General features: G+C 36.7%; 3 protein-coding genes across 10 annotated transcripts in view; 2 read left to right on the top strand and 1 right to left on the bottom strand.

The window, feature by feature from the left end:
- Window positions 1-17,867, top strand: part of LOC126899239 (uncharacterized protein PF3D7_1223600-like) — a 41,570-nt gene that overhangs the window by 8,694 nt on the left and 15,009 nt on the right. The gene's annotated exons all lie outside the window — the stretch shown is intronic.
- The window catches only part of LOC126899242 (delta(24)-sterol reductase-like), a 42,830-nt gene that overhangs the window by 13,755 nt on the left and 11,208 nt on the right, over window positions 1-17,867 (bottom strand). The window lies entirely within an intron of this gene.
- Window positions 13,357-16,327, top strand: LOC126899260 (uncharacterized). Its single transcript, XM_050673958.1, has 3 exons — window positions 13,357-13,484; window positions 14,434-15,869; window positions 15,934-16,327. Exons 2-3 carry the CDS (start codon window positions 15,156-15,158, stop codon window positions 16,081-16,083), a joined length of 864 nt encoding a protein of 287 aa, XP_050529915.1. The 5' UTR covers window positions 13,357-13,484; window positions 14,434-15,155; the 3' UTR covers window positions 16,084-16,327.

The following is a 17,867-nucleotide window of genomic DNA, read 5'->3' as shown; positions in this document are numbered from 1 at the left end:
GTCCGGATCGCCGCCCGCCTTTGCACCCTGAGCAGGGCTTCACGGTTTTTGGACGAATACTCAAGAGTATCCGCCCAAACCGGGGACCCGTACAGGAGAACCGAGTGTACGACGCTGACTAAAAGTCTACGCCGCATCTCTCTCGGCCCTCCCAGATTGGGCATGAGTCCCGCCAAGCACTTCATGACTTTCTGGGCCCGCTGGGCCGCACGAGTAATGCGCGGCCCGAACTTTAGACGTTTGTCTATGACAAGGCCCAGATAAGTCATGGAGTCCTTAAGCGGGATCTCCACCCCCAGCACGGCGAGCCGTGGAGGAGTGAACTTGTACCTGCCCGTGAACAAGACCGCTTCGGTCTTGTCCAGGGCGAGGCTAAGTCCACTCCCCTCCTGCTGGATCCAGGCGGCGACTGCGCTGAGCGCGCAGTTTGCCCGGGATCCAGCCTCCTCGGCCGAGGCGCCTTCCGCCACCACCAGCGTGTCATCCGCGTAGCAAACGACACACACGTGCGGTGGTAGCGTAACGCGGAACACCGCGTCGTACGCGATGTTCCACAGCAGAGGCCCGAGAACTGACCCTTGAGGGACGCCTCTCGTAACAGGTAGGATTCTCTCACGGCGCTCTCGTAAGAGATGACCCGATCGCTAAAGTACGACCGGATCATCCGCTCGAGGTAAGGAGGTATCCGATATGCGTCCAGCGCTCCGAGGATGTGTGACCATCGCACGGAGTTGAACGCGTTTCGGATGTCCAAGCTTACCGCCACCCCGAAACCGTGCTCAGTTTTGGTCTTGATGGCCAAGTCCCTGAAGAGGGAAGCCGCGTCATCCGTCGACCTCCCCCTCCGGAAGCCGAACTGGCCCTCGGCCAGTCCGCCGACGTCGGCCAGGTGGGCTTCGATCCGGGTGACGAGCAGCCGCTCGAGGATCTTCCCCAAGTCGTCCAACATGCAAAGCGGTCGGTACGACGAGGGGAGACCCTCGGGCTTGTCACCCTTTCTCAGAAGCACCAGTCTGGCCTTCTTCCATTTCGTGGGGAATTCACCCTCCGAGAGGTAGCGGTTCGCGACGGCGCGTATCCAATCCGGGGCGAGGTCGTGGACCAACCCCCAGACCCGGTTTGGAATCCCGTCGGGGCCGGGAGCTGTGTTCCGGCCCTACACACGCGCCACCGCGTCAGCTACTTCTTGGCTGGTGAATTCCACCACCGACACGTCGTCCCCAAACGCCGGGGGAGGCAGGGTCAGATGTGTCGGAAAGAGCGTGTCTACCGCCCTTTCCAACACTTCCGCCTCCAGCTGACCCGAAGCCGGTGGACCGCGGAGCTTCCGCATAACGACCCGATAGGGGTTCCCCCACGGGTCGTGGGTCACCGACTTCACAAGTTCGGCCCAGCATTTCGCTTTGGCACGCCTGATGGCTAGCTTCAGCTCCTTGCGGGCCGACCTCAGCGCCTCCCTCGGGTCCGGGGATTCCGGGTCCCGCGGCCAACGGTTGGAGCGTGTCATATTTCTCCTGACTCTGACGCACTCCTCACGCCTGGCCGCCACCTCGGCGTTCCACCAGTGGACTGGCGGTCCGCGAATCGACGGCGGTCGTTTGGCCGGGAGGGCGAAGTCGCAGACTGCGACCACCCTCCGGTCCAACTCTTCCGCCGCTTCGCTCACGGAGACGCGCCGGTCCGGTACCGCGGGCGCCGACCATTGAGCGAGCAGTAAGCCCGTCTCAAAAGCGTCGACGTCCGTGACCGGTCCGACCCGCCATCCCACTCGCCCACCGCGAGACGGCACGCGGGGCACGGCTCGAAGGGGACAGCCGCCATCGCCGCACTCGTACACGATGTACCGGTGGTCGCTGAGGTTTTCCCTGTACGGGAGAACCGACCAGCCGGTTACGTGCGGGTGCAGCGACGGGGATACCAGCGTGACGTCCACCACCGAGCTCGAGGAGTGACCCTCGAACGTCGGGGTGGATCCCCTGTTGGCCGACACCAGCCCGAGGGCCGACATCAGGTCCAACAGTTCTTCGCCACGCTGATTCGTGTCCGCCGACCCCCAGACCGGGGAGTGAGCGTTAAAATCCCCGGCCACGAGCTCCCCGCGGTTGTCGCACGGCCGCCCGAGCCTCCTCGCCCGTAGGCAGAAGGATACGGACTCGAGGAGTCCGGCGATCGGCAAGCTGGGTGGCGCGTAGCAGCTCAAGACGTCCATGTCGTCTATCCTCGCCACTACGTAACCGTCGCCCGACTCAATGTCCGCGACCGTCAGGACGCGGTCCATCACGCCGATCGCCGCTCTGCCGGACCGGTCCAAGAACCAGCCGGCAGAGTCCCGGATCGATCCGGCGTGCGGGTCCGAGACGATGCACACGTTGGTGCCCATCTCGTGCGCCGCCCGCCGGATCAGGTCCTTAGCGGCCCGACAGTGGTTGAGATTCGCTTGAAGGAATCTCATCCACTAGCGGGCTGTGCTCCGGGAGTCCCCTCGGCCTTTCCCCCTTTCTTCTTACCAGGGGAAGCCTTCTTTCCAGGCCCCCCTTTGTCTTCGCGGCCTTTGAGGACGGCCCCGCACCCGGACAGTCCTTGGCCTGGTGCCCCTCCTTTTTACAGGAGAAGCACCCCTTGGACCTGTCCGGTCCCTTGCAGGTCTGAGCCACGTGCCCGTGCTCCAGGCACCTGTAGCACCTCGGACCCTTGTCGCCAAGGATCCTCAACCTACAGGTGACCTATCCCACGTGGATATGGGCAAGACCTGCGAGGCGAGGGGCCAGCCTTGCCGGCACCTCCACCCGGGCGTAACGCCCTTTGCCGCCGGAGTTCTCTCGGACCACGACGGGTCCGATTTCCGGCGGCGACTTGTCCTCCGGACGGCGGAGGGCGTCCAGCAGTGCGCTCTGCACGTCGCCCCCCTCCGTCCATTCCTCCACGTCGAGGAACATGATGGGCACCGTCGTCACCGGACAGTGGACGCGCACGTCATGCTCCTTCAGGGCGCCCTTCAGGCTGTCAGCTAGGCTGTCAGTCTGGGCGCCCGAACCCCGTACCTCCAAGAGTACGACCCTCGTACGGGTCCGCCTGGTGCCCGCCAGTTGGACCCCGAGGGCCTTGAGGTCAACGGCACCCATCGCAGTCTTTATGACCGCGGCGTACCGTTGACCCTCTTTCAGCGGTCCGATCACCACCGCCTCCGTCCTCGGGACTTTGACCAGGAGCTGGGCGGTAGTCGGGCCTCGCGACGGTGGCGGCGGTTTTGGCTTGGGCCCACCAGGGACCTCCGCCTTGGGATCCGCTGTCGTTCTCTCCACCTTCTTGGCCCCCCCTCCGCTTTACCACCTCTGTCCACAAGGTGGCTGGAGGAGGGGTTGGAGTGGCGGCAGGCGCGCTTGGTGACAGAAGGGGAGCTGCGCCGCTGAGTGGCAAGGGCGCTGAGATGTCCGCAGTAGGACACGCAGCGTCTTTCCTCTTCCCCTTCTTCCTCTTCCTCCGCTTCTTGGCGGCGGCAACGGCAAGCGGAAGCGCACTCATTGCTACCTCACCGCCATGTAGGGGGGACGCTGCGTCCCCGATGGGCCTAGATGGTGGGCCATAAGTGTCCCATCAGTACTCTGTTTGGGACGCAAAGTCCTGGAGGCACTTGGGGCATTAGTGCAGGCGATCACCTCCTAGGCGAGCTGGTGAGGTGAAAATCAGCCAAGGCCCTTATGGTGTCAATAAGGGCCGTGGCCATCTTCACCACTCGCCTGTGAGGGCTATAGACCTCCAGCACGTCGGAGAGCTGGCCCGCCTGCTCTCTGGCGAGGTCTAACCCAGCCGACAGCACCTACAGACAACTATACTGGTTGCGTTGCCATATATCTCCATTCTCACCCAACCGCTTATTCGTCCATAATGGCTTATTTTACGGCTACCCTGTATATCTACAGGGTTAACGAGCGTTTGGGCGGATCATTGTCCGCGACCGCTTATTCGTCAGTCCAAGTTAATGGACTGCTTATTTCGCGGCTAACCTGCATATCTGCAGGCCGTTCCTCTATCCGCAACCTGAGGACGCGCCCGATTCCCCGAGCTAGGGAAACTGCGCCCGTGCCGACGTCTCGTAGCCCCGTAGAGCCCGATCTCGCCGACACTGTAGCGCAGCGAAACGGGCGCACATTTTGTCGCTATCGCCTGATAGCGACAAAATGGGCTATTTAAGCTAGTTCAAATTTCAAAATTATTTTTCTCGATTTAAAAGAAGCAAACAAATTTAAATAAGTTTAACTTTCTATGCTATATTAATTTTTTATAATTTTTCATACCAGACGGTAGCCATTATTACCATGAAGACAAATCCAGAAGTCAAATTTTTTTTTTTCAAATTAACGTATATTACATAAGGTTTAATTTAAGATATATATAAAAGTGTCAGTATTTCCGGAATACTTTCAAAAATTAAATTGTAAATATCTTAGTAACAATACGCATGTTTAAAGTTTTGATCCCCCTTGTTAAAGGGGTATGATCCGATTTACAATAAAAGCGTGCCAGATGAAAGGGGTATATAAATTTTTATAAAAAAATAATAATATTGTTCCATACATTTTTCCAAAAGTTATATAAAATATAAATTAAATAATATAAAATATAAAATCGAGAATTTTTTCACCACGAAGACAAGTCCAGAGGTCAAATTTTTTTTTTTCAAATTAAAGTATATTACATAAGCTTTAATTTAAGATATATATAAAAGTGTCAGTCTTTCCGGAACATTTTCAAAAGTTAAGTTGAAAAAGTTAATTTTTTGTAAAAAAGTTACCATTTTGAAACCCTTCCAGTGGGCTGTTAAAGGGTCAAATGTTCACAAAAATATATAAAATGATAGTTAAATATCAAAGATACTTATAAAAAACAAAATTATATTGATTCGATCATTTTTAAAAAAGTTATGACACTTTTAAGTAAAAAAATTGAAAAATTATCGAAAATTAGCGATTTTTAAATTTGTAATTTTTTGGGGGATTTCCCAGTTTCCCTCCGTTTGCGGGGAACGAGGGAATTTTTTTCAATTTTTGAGGGTAATGTCTTCGACTAGATACGATTTGTGATCTTTTGACATATTGTTCATCGAAATCGGTCCAGTGAGAGCTGAGATTGATCGTTCACAGACACAAAAAATGAAAAATAAAAAAAAAAACACATTACAGTAAAATTAATACCTTCTCAGCTTCGCATGGAAGCTAATAATAATAATATTTTTATTTTAACTAAGAGCAAAAGGTTTCACCTAAATAATTACCAAGAGAGTAATTTGAGTCAAATATTGAGTACTCTTAAATTAAGAGAACTCATTTATTATTTTCGATATTTTTTGTTAGAGTTAATAAAATTAATTATTGGAGACTAATCAGGGAAAAAAATAAATATTAGTACACGTGTAAAAACCTGTAAAGTATGTCTTATTGACAATAGAGTAAATCATTTAAACCTGCAATAGGCTATTGTAGGTTCAACTGATGTATTAAATAAATATAGTTTAAAAAAACTAAAAAACGCGCTTTTAGAGCACATTGAACTAAAAAGTTCAAAATAATTTTTTAAAATAAGCTTAAAACTATATTGAACGAAAAGTACTAGTATTATTGAGATAAAAGCATCGCGCGCTCAATATACGAAAAATATGCGCGCTATATAACACCCACGCTTTTATCACAATTATACTAGTACTTTTAGTTCAATATTGTTTTAAGCTTTTTGTAAAAAATTATTTTGAACTTTTTAGATCAATGTGCTTTAAAAGCGTGTTTTTTTTTTTTTTTAACCTATATTTATTTTTTACTTTTTAGTTTTATTTTATGATAGATAGTAATTACTATCAATATCATGGTTGTAACAGGTAACGGGAATACAGGGTTCGATTCCGGGGAGGGAGTCTGAGAAACGGCTACCACATCCAAGGAAAGCAGCAGATGCGTAAATTACCCACTCCCGGAACATGAAGGTAGTAACGAAAAATGACGATACTGTATTCATCCTTTGTAATCGGAATGAATGAGTTCTATATCTCTAAATAAGAATAAAGTGTGTTAATATACAGAGTGTTCAGTAAGTCAGGAAACGGGTTTCTATTGTTCTCATTGTTACAAATAATGAGAACAATAGAAACCCGTTTCCTGACTTACTAAACACCCTGTATATTTTTAATAGTAATTAGAATATATATATACAGGATGGCCCACCACTCACTGACAACTTAAATAACTTTTGATCCAGTTAATATTTTTAGTTGATTTTTTTTTTTAATAATAGTTATACGTTAGGTCTATAGTTATATCTCAATAATTAATATTTTTACATTTTATTAAAAATATTAATTATTTTTAAACTTAAATAAAATGTAAAAAAAAAATCTAAGATAGCTATTTTGTAGAGTTAAATTTAAGAAAAATTTTAGTAAAAAAATATCTTATTAATATTCAATAGTAAATATTCTGTAGCGTTTTGAAGTTTGTGAAAATTTGAATTTTCATGTATTATTTTACGGTATTAAACATTGAAATACGTATTGAGAAAAGGACAGAAGAAAACGCTATCTTTTCAATATACTTTTGAATGAGAGTGATAAGTAATAATTGCCTTATCTAATTTCTTATCATGGTATTTATGCCAAGTTTGTAATGTATACACACTATCATCATATGTATACACAGTAATCATGAAAAGATAGCGTTTTCTTCTGTCCTTTTCTCAATACGTATTTCAATGTTTAATACCGTAAAATAGTACATGAAAATTCAAATTTTCACAAACTTCAAAACGCTACAGAATATTTACTACTGAATATTAATAAGATATTTTTTTACTAAAATTTTTCTTAAATTCTACTCTACAAAATAGCTATCTTAGATTTTTTTTTTACTTTTTATTTAAAATTTAAAAATAATTAATATTTTTAATAAAATGTAAAAAAATTAATTATTGAGATATAGCTATAGACCTAACGTATAACTATTATTTAAAAAAAAAATCAACTAAAAATATTAACTGGATCAAAAGTTATTTAAGTTGTCAGTGAGTGGTGGGCCACCCTGTATATATATATACATGTAAAGCTACTTAAGTACGTAAACGTATCATGCATTAGGTATAGCCGTGTTTTGTGGGCAGACGGGTCAGACTAACGTTATTAACACGCTTATATTATTTTCACCTGTATGTATGTATGTATGTATGTATGTATGTATGTATGTATGTATGTATGTATGTTTGTAACTCTCCAAGCGCCACGCATTATCGCATATTCTGTCGTCTATGGCCTTGAGACTAGACGCATTCACCCCTCCCCACGCCACGCTCACCACACGATGGTACACTATTCCTATAAAAATTTATTTTTAGTTATCGTACCCGTACACGCGTGCTTGTCATCAATATTATATATATGTAAACAAATTTTTATTTTGACTGACCAATAACGCCCGCGTCTAATGCGCCTTACGTATATATATATATATTCCTACCGCCGTTTATACCTCGGGTATAACGTTAGTCCGACCCGCCCGGCCATAAAACACAGCTATACTTAGTGCATGATACTTTTACGTAGTTAAGTCGCATTATTTGTATAAATATATATATTCTAATTACTATTAAAATTAATATATTAACACGATTTATTCTAATTAAGAGATATAAAGTATTCATTCCGATTACGAGGGATGATTTCCGTATCGTCATTTTTCGTCACTACCTCCACGTTCCGGGAGTGAGTAATTTACGCGCCTGCTGCTTTCCTTGGATGTGGTAGCCGTTTCTCAGACTCCCTCCCCAGAATCGAACCCTGATTTCCCGTTACCCGTAACAACCATGATATTGATAGTAACTACTATCATAACATGAAACTAAAAAGTAAAAAATAAATATAGTTTAAAAAACTAAAAAAACACGCTTTTAAAGTACATCGAACTAAAAAGTTAAAAATAATTTTTAAAATAATTATGAACAAAAAATACTAGTATTATTGTGATAAAAGCGTGGGTGCTTTGTGCCATATTTTTCGTATATTGAGCGCCCGACGCTTTTATCACAATAATACTAGTATTTTTTGTTCATAATTATTTTAAAAATTATTTTTAACTTTTTAGTTCGATGTACTTTAAAAGCGTGTTTTTTTAGTTTTTTAAACTATATTTATTTTTTACTTTTTAGTTTCATGTTATGATAGTAGTTACTATCAATATCATGGTTGTTACGGGTAACGGGAAATCAGGGTTCGATTCTGGGGAGGGAGTCTGAGAAACGGCTACCACATCCAAGGAAAGCAGCAGGCGCGTAAATTACTCACTCCCGGAACGTGGAGGTAGTGACGAAAAATGACGATACGGAAATCATCCCTCGTAATCGGAATGAATACTTTATATCTCTTAATTAGAATAAATCGTGTTAATATATTAATTTTAATAGTAATTAGAATATATATATTTATACAAATAATGCGACTTAACTACGTAAAAGTATCATGCACTAAGTATAGCTGTGTTTTATGGCCGGGCGGGTCGGACTAACGTTATACCCGAGGTATAAACGGCGGTAGGAATATATATATATATACGTAAGGCGCATTAGACGCGGGCGTTATTGGTCAGTCAAAATAAAAATTTGTTTACATATATATAATATTGATGACAAGCACGCGTGTACGGGTACGATAACTAAAAATAAATTTTTATAGGAATAGTGTACCGTCGTATTGTGAGCGAGGCGTGGGGAGGGGTGAATGCGTATAACNCCTGAGGTATAAACGGCAGTAGGAATATATACGTAAGCCGTATGGCACGCGGATGATAATGGTCAGTCAAAATAAAAATTTGTTTATATATATATATAATATTGATGACAAGCACGCGTGTACGGGTACGATAACCAAAAAAATTTTTATAGGAATAGTGTACCGTCGTATTGTGAGCGAGGCGTGTNTTAGTATTGCCGGCGAGTGTGGGGTGAATGTGTTATGACAGTCTAGTCTAGACGACGGAATATGCGAAAACGCATGGCGTTTGGAGAGTTACATACATACATACATACATACATACATACAGGTGAAACTAATGTAAGCGTGTTAAAAATAGATGTATACATAATAGAGACTAGAGACTGAATTTGAAGATATGGGTTTATCTATACCTGCTACTATAATTGATGAATTATCAGTTTTTTGTTTAAACTTATTATTTAAACTTAATTTATTTAAAATTGAAAAATGTAATTATGATTGATTTATTTAAATTAAACATTTTTTTATTAAAAACTGAAAAATAATAATTTATTAGTTTTCTAAAATTGTATTAGTATCAATCTTTTAGCTTCGATGCGAAACTGAGAAGGTATTGAATTTACTATGATGTGTTTTTTTTTTTTTGTTACCACTTTTTCTCAGCTCTCACCGAAGGGATTTTTTCAATTATACGTCAAAAGATCACAAATCGTACCTAGTCGAAGACATTACCCTCAAAAATTGAAAAAATTTCCCTCGTTCCCCGTAAATGGGGGAAACCTCCAAAAAAATTACAAATTTAAAAATCGCTAATTTTCGAANACCTCCAAAAAAATTACAAATTTAAAAATCGTTAATTTTTGAAATTTTTTTTACTTAAAACAGCCATAACTTTTTCAAAAATGAACAAATCAATATAATTTTTTTATAGATGCTTGATGTCTTTACCTATTATTTGGTATATATATTTTATAAATTTAACCCTTTAACAGCCCACAGGAAGTGTGAATTAAATACCATCTAAAGATTTTCATCGAAGCGTTTTTTTTTTTTATAGTGATTTTAATAATTGTCATATATTATTATACTTGATCCAACTATGCCACGTCACCACTGTGCCGCGACCCCCCTGTGCTGGGTTTTTTTAAATTATAACAATTATTTTAATACTATTTTTCCAAATTTTATTTTGGCTAAGTCAGCAAAGTTTTGATATTAATATTTATTAGATATCTTATTATTTTCATAGATTAGAATCATTTGATANGGCTAAGTCAGCAAAGTTTTGATATTAATATTTATTAGATATCTAATTCTTTTCATAGATTAGAATCATTTGATATAATTTTTTTCATTATAACTTACAAATGTTTGTCATTAGTTAATATTAGTTTTTATTATAATATTTATATTTATATTTTTCAGGTGTAATAATATGTATCACACATAAAATTTCAGCATCAGACTTGGTTGGTTCATGGGTAGCATATTGTACTTCATCACAATTAGATGCTAATAATTTAAATAAAGAAAAATTAAGCACACTAATCAAAACTTTTAAAATTCCTGATGAACATAAGTTAAATGAAAAGTAATGACAAATTATGATTGATATTCTTCCTAAAAAATAATTGTTGTTGTGGGATATTGGGTCCTCTATAGGAATAAATGTAGATGACACTAGTTTTACTAATAATAATTGGTGTAGGACCGTATATTTTACTGATAAATACAATAATTAAAAATAATATTACACAGAATAAATATATTCTCACAAAGTTTAGCCTGGTAAAATAAATATGCTAAGTGACATTAGTCAATCCAGTTGAGAATGTGGTGATGGTCAAATTTTGAAACCAGTGGTCCCGATAGAATAGTACAGTATATACAGATTACTGCAATGATTATTTGTAACTGGTCATCATCGGTTGTGTAATACTTGCTGGATTTTGTGTCTTGACATATGGCACATGGTGTTACTCAGTCAAACTACCATGTATATGTAGTAGAGCAATGGCTGACAAAGGTGGCATGAGTTACGAGGTACCTTAATCACAAAGCAAGGCGAGACCAAGTTAAATTAAAACTCATTATTATTCTAATTTGTATTAATTTTGTTTTATTTTTACTCAAATTTGTATATATATATAAATTTCATGTTTACATTTTAGAAAATATGATGGAAGAAAATCTATTGATGTAAAGCCAAATTTAAATGAACTGTCTAAAATTCAATCTAATAGTCCTGTTACAAAAAAAGTAAGTTATTTAAGTAAGTTTTTGCTTCATCTAGTTTAGATAGATTGGATCAATGAATAATTTATATGTATATATATTATATTAGTGTAAAATCATTTAACATTGTAATAACCACTAGAATTTTTAGTTTATATTATAGTTAATAATAAGTGAAAATGTGATTAAGTGTTAGGGAAGAGGTGATTTTGTATTCTTCTAAAAATTGAAAAAAATGATGTCATATATTTATCAAAAATTTTTCTTTGGAAGGAGAAAATAAAATCTAGTCTTCTAAAATAAAATGACCAAGAAACCTACATAACCTTGTACTATTTTGTCCTTTCAAATATAGGTTTTGTGTTAGTGGATATTAAAATGTTAACATAAAACCATAACTAAAATGTTCTGATCAAATTTTATAAAAATTTAAATATTTTCTTTGTGAAGTTAGACATGTTTTTTACTTTTTTTTAATTTATGATACACATAAACTAAGTTTCTACTAAATAAAATTAAAAGTTTTGTAAACAGAATCAGAATAAAATCTGCTTTCATTAGAGCTTAGTTCTAGAGGTATATACAGGGTGATTTTTTTATCATAACCCACTCAATTACTTGCAGAATAATAATTATTTAAACATTTTTTTTTTTTATTATTTTTAGTTACACATTATTCTTGAATTTTTAACTATGTAATACTTTTTAAGTTCATCCCTTATGCCTTGGAGGGGGGTCAACTTTGTTTTTTTAAATGGTAACACATATTTTTAATTTAATAAAATGTTTGAGTTTTTAATTTAATAGTAAATGGCATTTGAATTTTTAATATAACTTTATTAGCTTATTAGATATAAACATTTAAAGTTTCAAAATTTTGAGTTAATATACATGTATAATACACATGGGATTGTAAATACAGGTAGCTAATTGGATTTTTATGACATTGCTGTCTCAGTCACGGATTGTTTATTATCAATTATGATTATCAATAGATATACTTTCTGTATTGTCAGTTAGTGTATTTATAAACTCATAACAATGTGCCTTACTACAATTGATAATAATAATGCTGTGTACCTGCTAATATTATTATATATGCTAATATTTTTCTTTAAAAATAAATGACACTTAGAGATTTTAAAGTGAATTTTGTTTTGGTGAATTTTTTAATTTAATTTAATTTGTTCATTAAATAATAATGTTTTATTTTATTATGGAAATAAATGTCAATTAATATTTTAAAACAAAACATATTTTTTTTTAAATATATATAATAAAACTGAATCAACTCTAATTTTCTCAGTTAATGATAAATATTTATTATATGACTAAGTGTATTGCAATCCTATACTTATTGGGTAGCTAGTCTTTTAAGGTTTAATGTCTTTGTTCTAACGAACATCGCGCCGGCAGACAGGGTAAAGGTTGCAATTAAAGATTTTAAAAGTTAGGTGTATTAGGTTAGAATATATTTGTAAGCCTATGTGTATTGGGTAGCTAGTCTTTTAAGGTTTAATGTCTTTGTTTTAACGAACATCGCGCCGGCAGACAGCACAGAGAAACTTACGAATATATGTTTTAATGTTTAATTTTTGTCTTGGTGATTATTGTGCCGCATCCTTTCAAGGTGCTTTAATTTAGCACCGGGACACATTGGGCCACCACAATTCCGCCCTGACAAATCTTTTACATAGATATAAATATTTCTGAATCTTGTTTTGGCCAGGCCAGAGGAAAATTTAAGAAATATTGGTGTCGATCTCTCAATAAAATATAATCTCTCAAACAATATACTCATTCTACTAAGTCAACTAAAGATACATTATTTGATTATAATTATAAAAATATAGAGTGTATAGAATCTCTTGCATACAATAATACAGTCATAGATTTTGTGTAACGGTTTCGTNATAGAATCTCTTGCATATAGTAATACAGTCATAGATTTTGTGTAACGGTTTCGTATTATTTATAATTAAACGCTTTATTCCCAAACGATCATATTTACTGTCGAACTCAAAGTGTACAACGTGTGAAATACAGTGTAAACTCATAATCAACATTGGATTGTCTAAAATAAACATTACACTACGTGGGATACAAGGTAAGTACAAATTTAAATTCCCGCTTTCAAATTATAAATACTCTATTGCGTAATAAACCATTAAGATAGGTAATAAAGTTTGGTAGGATAATTGACTTCATTTATTCAATATTGTTCAACCCCGNAGTAGAACATTAATATATAAGCTGGATACCCTCCTAACCCACATGTTGTGGGTTTACCCTGCCATAGGTAGACGGGCGGTGTAAACGGCCGGGGGGATATGGTGAAAGGCATAGTCCTCCCACCCACATGATGTAGGTTTACCCTGCCATAGGTGGACGGACGGTGTAAACGGCCGGGGGGATATGGTGAAAGGTCGATGTTTCTCGTTCCTAGATATCATTTCGTTATACCATGGTATATGTTACCATGGTATATGCATAGTATACCTAGGTAGAAGGAACATCATATAGTATATCTTGATATTATACAGAAAATTAGAGGTATTTTAAAAATTACATAATTTTAGAATTATATGAAAATATTTGAATGCAAAAAAGTGAAAGGTGTAATCAAGCGGCGACGGCGGCTATTAATCCCACGAAACCCAACTTTAGCTATGTGACGTGTATGCTTTTGACCATAGAGAGTTCCCTTCCTTGACTAACGTAGTTATTAAAACAGTAAATCAGCGGTTTACCCCAACATAGAAGGGGAGGTGATGATGAAACTCATCATAAGGTGATCATTATTATGATATTAAAGTAAATAAATAAATATGTACATTATTATACTATTTCATAAGAATTGAGTTATTTTTTAATTAAAGAGAAAATATTTAAAAAATCGATAGTTTAAATTAATTATTATGATATTAAATTACATTATTGCGTTTGTTAATAGATATATTTTTTGTTAATGTGTAAACGTTATTGGATAAGACATATGTATACATATTGAGTATACACATACTCTATTACATATATTTGTATAAAAATATTTAGAAATCGTGACTTTAAATTTAATTATTAGGATATTAAAGTGAAATCACTTAAGTGGTGAACGAAAAGGCTAGTTTACAGAGATATGTGATCTGTAATTTGCCGACCCTCGATGAAAATATGTGATTTTTCCGCATAAATGAGTAATTTCACATAAAAGACTGAGTATTACTTGAGTAAAATTAATAGTGTTGTATCACTTAAACGTTTTAAAAAATGTTTTCTTGTGACAAGTGTGAAAAAGTGTACGTTGTCAAAAAACTGTTTTTAACTGCTGCATAGGAATATACATGACGGTATACGATTTAAGTGTTATTTATGCTCATCTACTTTTTCGGACAAATGCGGACTTGTACAGTTATCATATATTGTATACCCTGGTATATTCATAGTATACTGAGGTAGATGGAACATCATATAGTATATCTTGATATATTATAGAAAATTGGAGCTATTTTAAAAATTACATAATTTTAGAATTATTTGAAAATATTTGAATGCAGAAAAGTGAAAGGAGTAATCAAGCGGCGACAGCGGCTATTAATCAAACGAAACCCAACTATAGCTATGTGATGAGTAGGCCTTTGGTCATAGAGAGCCCTCTTACTTGAATAATTAAAACAGTTAATCAGCAGTTTACCCCTACATAGAAGAGGAGGTGATGATGAAACTCATCATAAGGTGATCATTATTATGATATTAAAGTAAATAAAGAAATATGTGCAATATTTCATAAGAATTCAATTATTTTTTAATTTTAGAGAAAATATTTATACGTTTGAAATAATATTTTATCAAATTCTTTTTTGATTATTCAGTTACACTACTGCGTTTGTTAATAGACATTAATGTGTAATCGTTTTTGTATAAAACATGTATACACATAATCTAATACATATATTTGTATACAAATATTTAGAAATCGAGAGTTTAAAATTAATTATTATGATATTAAAGTGAAATCACTTAAGTGGTGAAGGAATGGGTTAGTTTACGGGGATATGTGATTCGTGATTTGCTGACCCCCCTATGAAAATATGTGATTTTTCCGCATAAATGAGCGTGAAATCGTTGATAAAGTCACAGTGTCATCAAGAACCCTCAGCTCTAAGAAGAAGACTCTATGAACAATATGGCTGCCGAACCTGTAAGAAAACAGCGCTACATTTATATCGCACCAACACCGCCAGCCGAGATGATTGACTCTAGCAGTTACACTATTGCGTTCAGCGACAGAAAATTTTTGCAAGTGGGCCTGAATCCAAAGGATGACTTCAATGTTACGGTATGCATTATTACTCCTTCACGATATATTAGTATGTCAGCAGATTATTTAAATATTATTTACGGCATGATGGATGAAATATCATTATTTCTACAATCACCTCCGGTAAAAGGAGAGAACATTATGTTATACCAAAATGTCGATTTTAATATAACCAAAGTATTGTACCGTGATACCATGCATTTAGTATTAGAATCCAGAATAGTGGATGGGTGTCGAGTGTTATTGAATAACGAAAACATTAATAGACTTATGGACTTACAGTGTACTATTAACAGTGCAATATCAAGAAAAATAAAAACACGTTTACTATTAAGCCATCAAATAGACCGCATTATACAATACGCCGACAGTAAATGGTCGGGCCCTAAAATTCAACAATCAAACAATGATGAAATGGTTAATTTTATAAGAAGTTTGAACGACATAGAAATATGTGATACTATTCCTAAAGGTGACAGTAAATACATAAGCGAGCTGAAGAATTTAGCGTACAATGTAATAGTTGATAGTTGGGTCAAGTCATGGTCCAAAGACATGCTTCAAATTAATGTGAGTTTAATGAACATAGATTGTAATAACCTTTATTGTTATTAAATTTATAATTATGCTTTAGGAAAAAGAAGAAGAAATGTGCGATGAAAATGATGGTCCAACATTTTTCAATACAACAGTGTATAGCCAAGAAAATAGTTATAGTCCATGGGCTTCACAATGGCCGAAACCCAATCACGTCAGAAAATTAACTTATATTAATAATTTATAAACAATAACTTTATATATTGTACTAGTTTCTTATAATAAACTTATAATCTAAAAATAAAAACAGTGTTGTTATTTGTATATAATATATTTATTTTATAATAATAATAATAATTACAAGGTTAATAATAAATGTTTACATAAACATGTAAAAAATGATAAAATATACGGAGGGTACCGTCAAAAGGTGTATATGTAAATACATTGTCTGAAATTACTATAGCATATGCAGTTGTATTAGCAGGGAACGTGGATGATGCTTCAATTTTAATAAGTAGGTTAAAAGACGGGACTGTAATTTTGTCGGTCTGCTTTGACATATCAATCACTGCAATAGTATTATCATAATGATATTAAAAAATAATATTAAATATGGTTAAATTAAAAACATCTATACATTTGGCGGTTAAATAACAAGGTATTTGTATGGGGGATTTGTACCGCACATATTTGTACAGTATTCATTATCACATGTAAAAAATGTTAAATTTCATGATGTAAAATAGAATATGTGCATGAAAAAACTATGTTTAAAGATCTATACCTGTTCTTGTACTTTATCCTGTCACATGCATAACACTAGAAGCAATTGATAATTATGTTACCCTTAATGTATATTATTATTAATATTATATACAAAATATGAAAGAAAAAAAAAAAATAACTTACAACAAAACAAACTTATTATTTACAAATTATAAATACCACTCTGAATATTCATCTACAGTCTCGTCATCCAAATTAAAATTAAGATAGGTAATGGGGGTGCGATAGTATGTCGGTACCAAATTCGCCATATGCTGAGTCGAGTTAAGCTCAGTTAAACCTATGTTTAATATTCATAATCATAATCTTACTTTAAATCTATATTGGCTAATATGAATCGTCAAATGAAAACCAGTTTCAATGCTAATGCTAACATTAATCTTGTTTACGTGATACAATTAAGTTGTACATGCAAACAAGATCAATTATACGACGATTTTTAAATCCACTCCTCAACTTTTGACTGCTACCTGTAAATAAGCTAAGTCTTTCTGTACAATAAAAATAATCTATGTAAACATAATTTTCAACCTTTATAAAGTAAATTAGTTTCGTCTATTAACTATTAGTTTTAATTTTATTATCAAAAGTATTACTAATAATTTTTTTTTTTCCTTCAAGCCAACGTTTATGTCCATAATCAGACTTTACGGTGAATAGCTTTTCATACAATTCTAGTAAATAAATCTCCAGATCGACCGATGTACGTTCAATTAAATCGTTAGTAATTGCCTCATATTTTTCATACTCTGCATTATTAACGAAATATTCGACCACTACATCGGCCCAAATGTTGATATATTATCCGGTATGGTAGACATCTCTTAATAATGCCCTATGTTGATAACATTTATTGATTTCACAATCACAATATTTAAAATTGTAATCTTCTATTTTTACATATAAAATATATGTTAACGATAAATGAACAATACTATTATTTATAGACGAAACTAATTTACTTTATAAAGGATGAAAATTATGTTTACATAGATTATTTTTATTGTACAGAAAGACTTAGCTTATTTACAGGTAGCAGTCAAAAGTTGAGGAGTGGATTTAAAAATCGTCGTATAATTGATCTTGTTTGCATGTACAACTTAATTGTATCACGTAAACAAGATTAATGTTAGCATTAGCATTGAAACTGGTTTTCATTTGACGATTCATATTAGCCAATATAGATTTAAAGTAAGATTATGATTATGAATATTAAACATAGGTTTAACTGAGCTTAACTCG

This window comes from Daktulosphaira vitifoliae, unplaced genomic scaffold, assembly GCF_025091365.1.
Source record: "Daktulosphaira vitifoliae isolate Bord-2020 unplaced genomic scaffold, ASM2509136v1 Scaffold_2, whole genome shotgun sequence".
Classification (NCBI taxonomy): domain Eukaryota; kingdom Metazoa; phylum Arthropoda; class Insecta; order Hemiptera; family Phylloxeridae; genus Daktulosphaira; species Daktulosphaira vitifoliae.
This window is presented reverse-complemented; position numbering and strand designations above follow the sequence as displayed.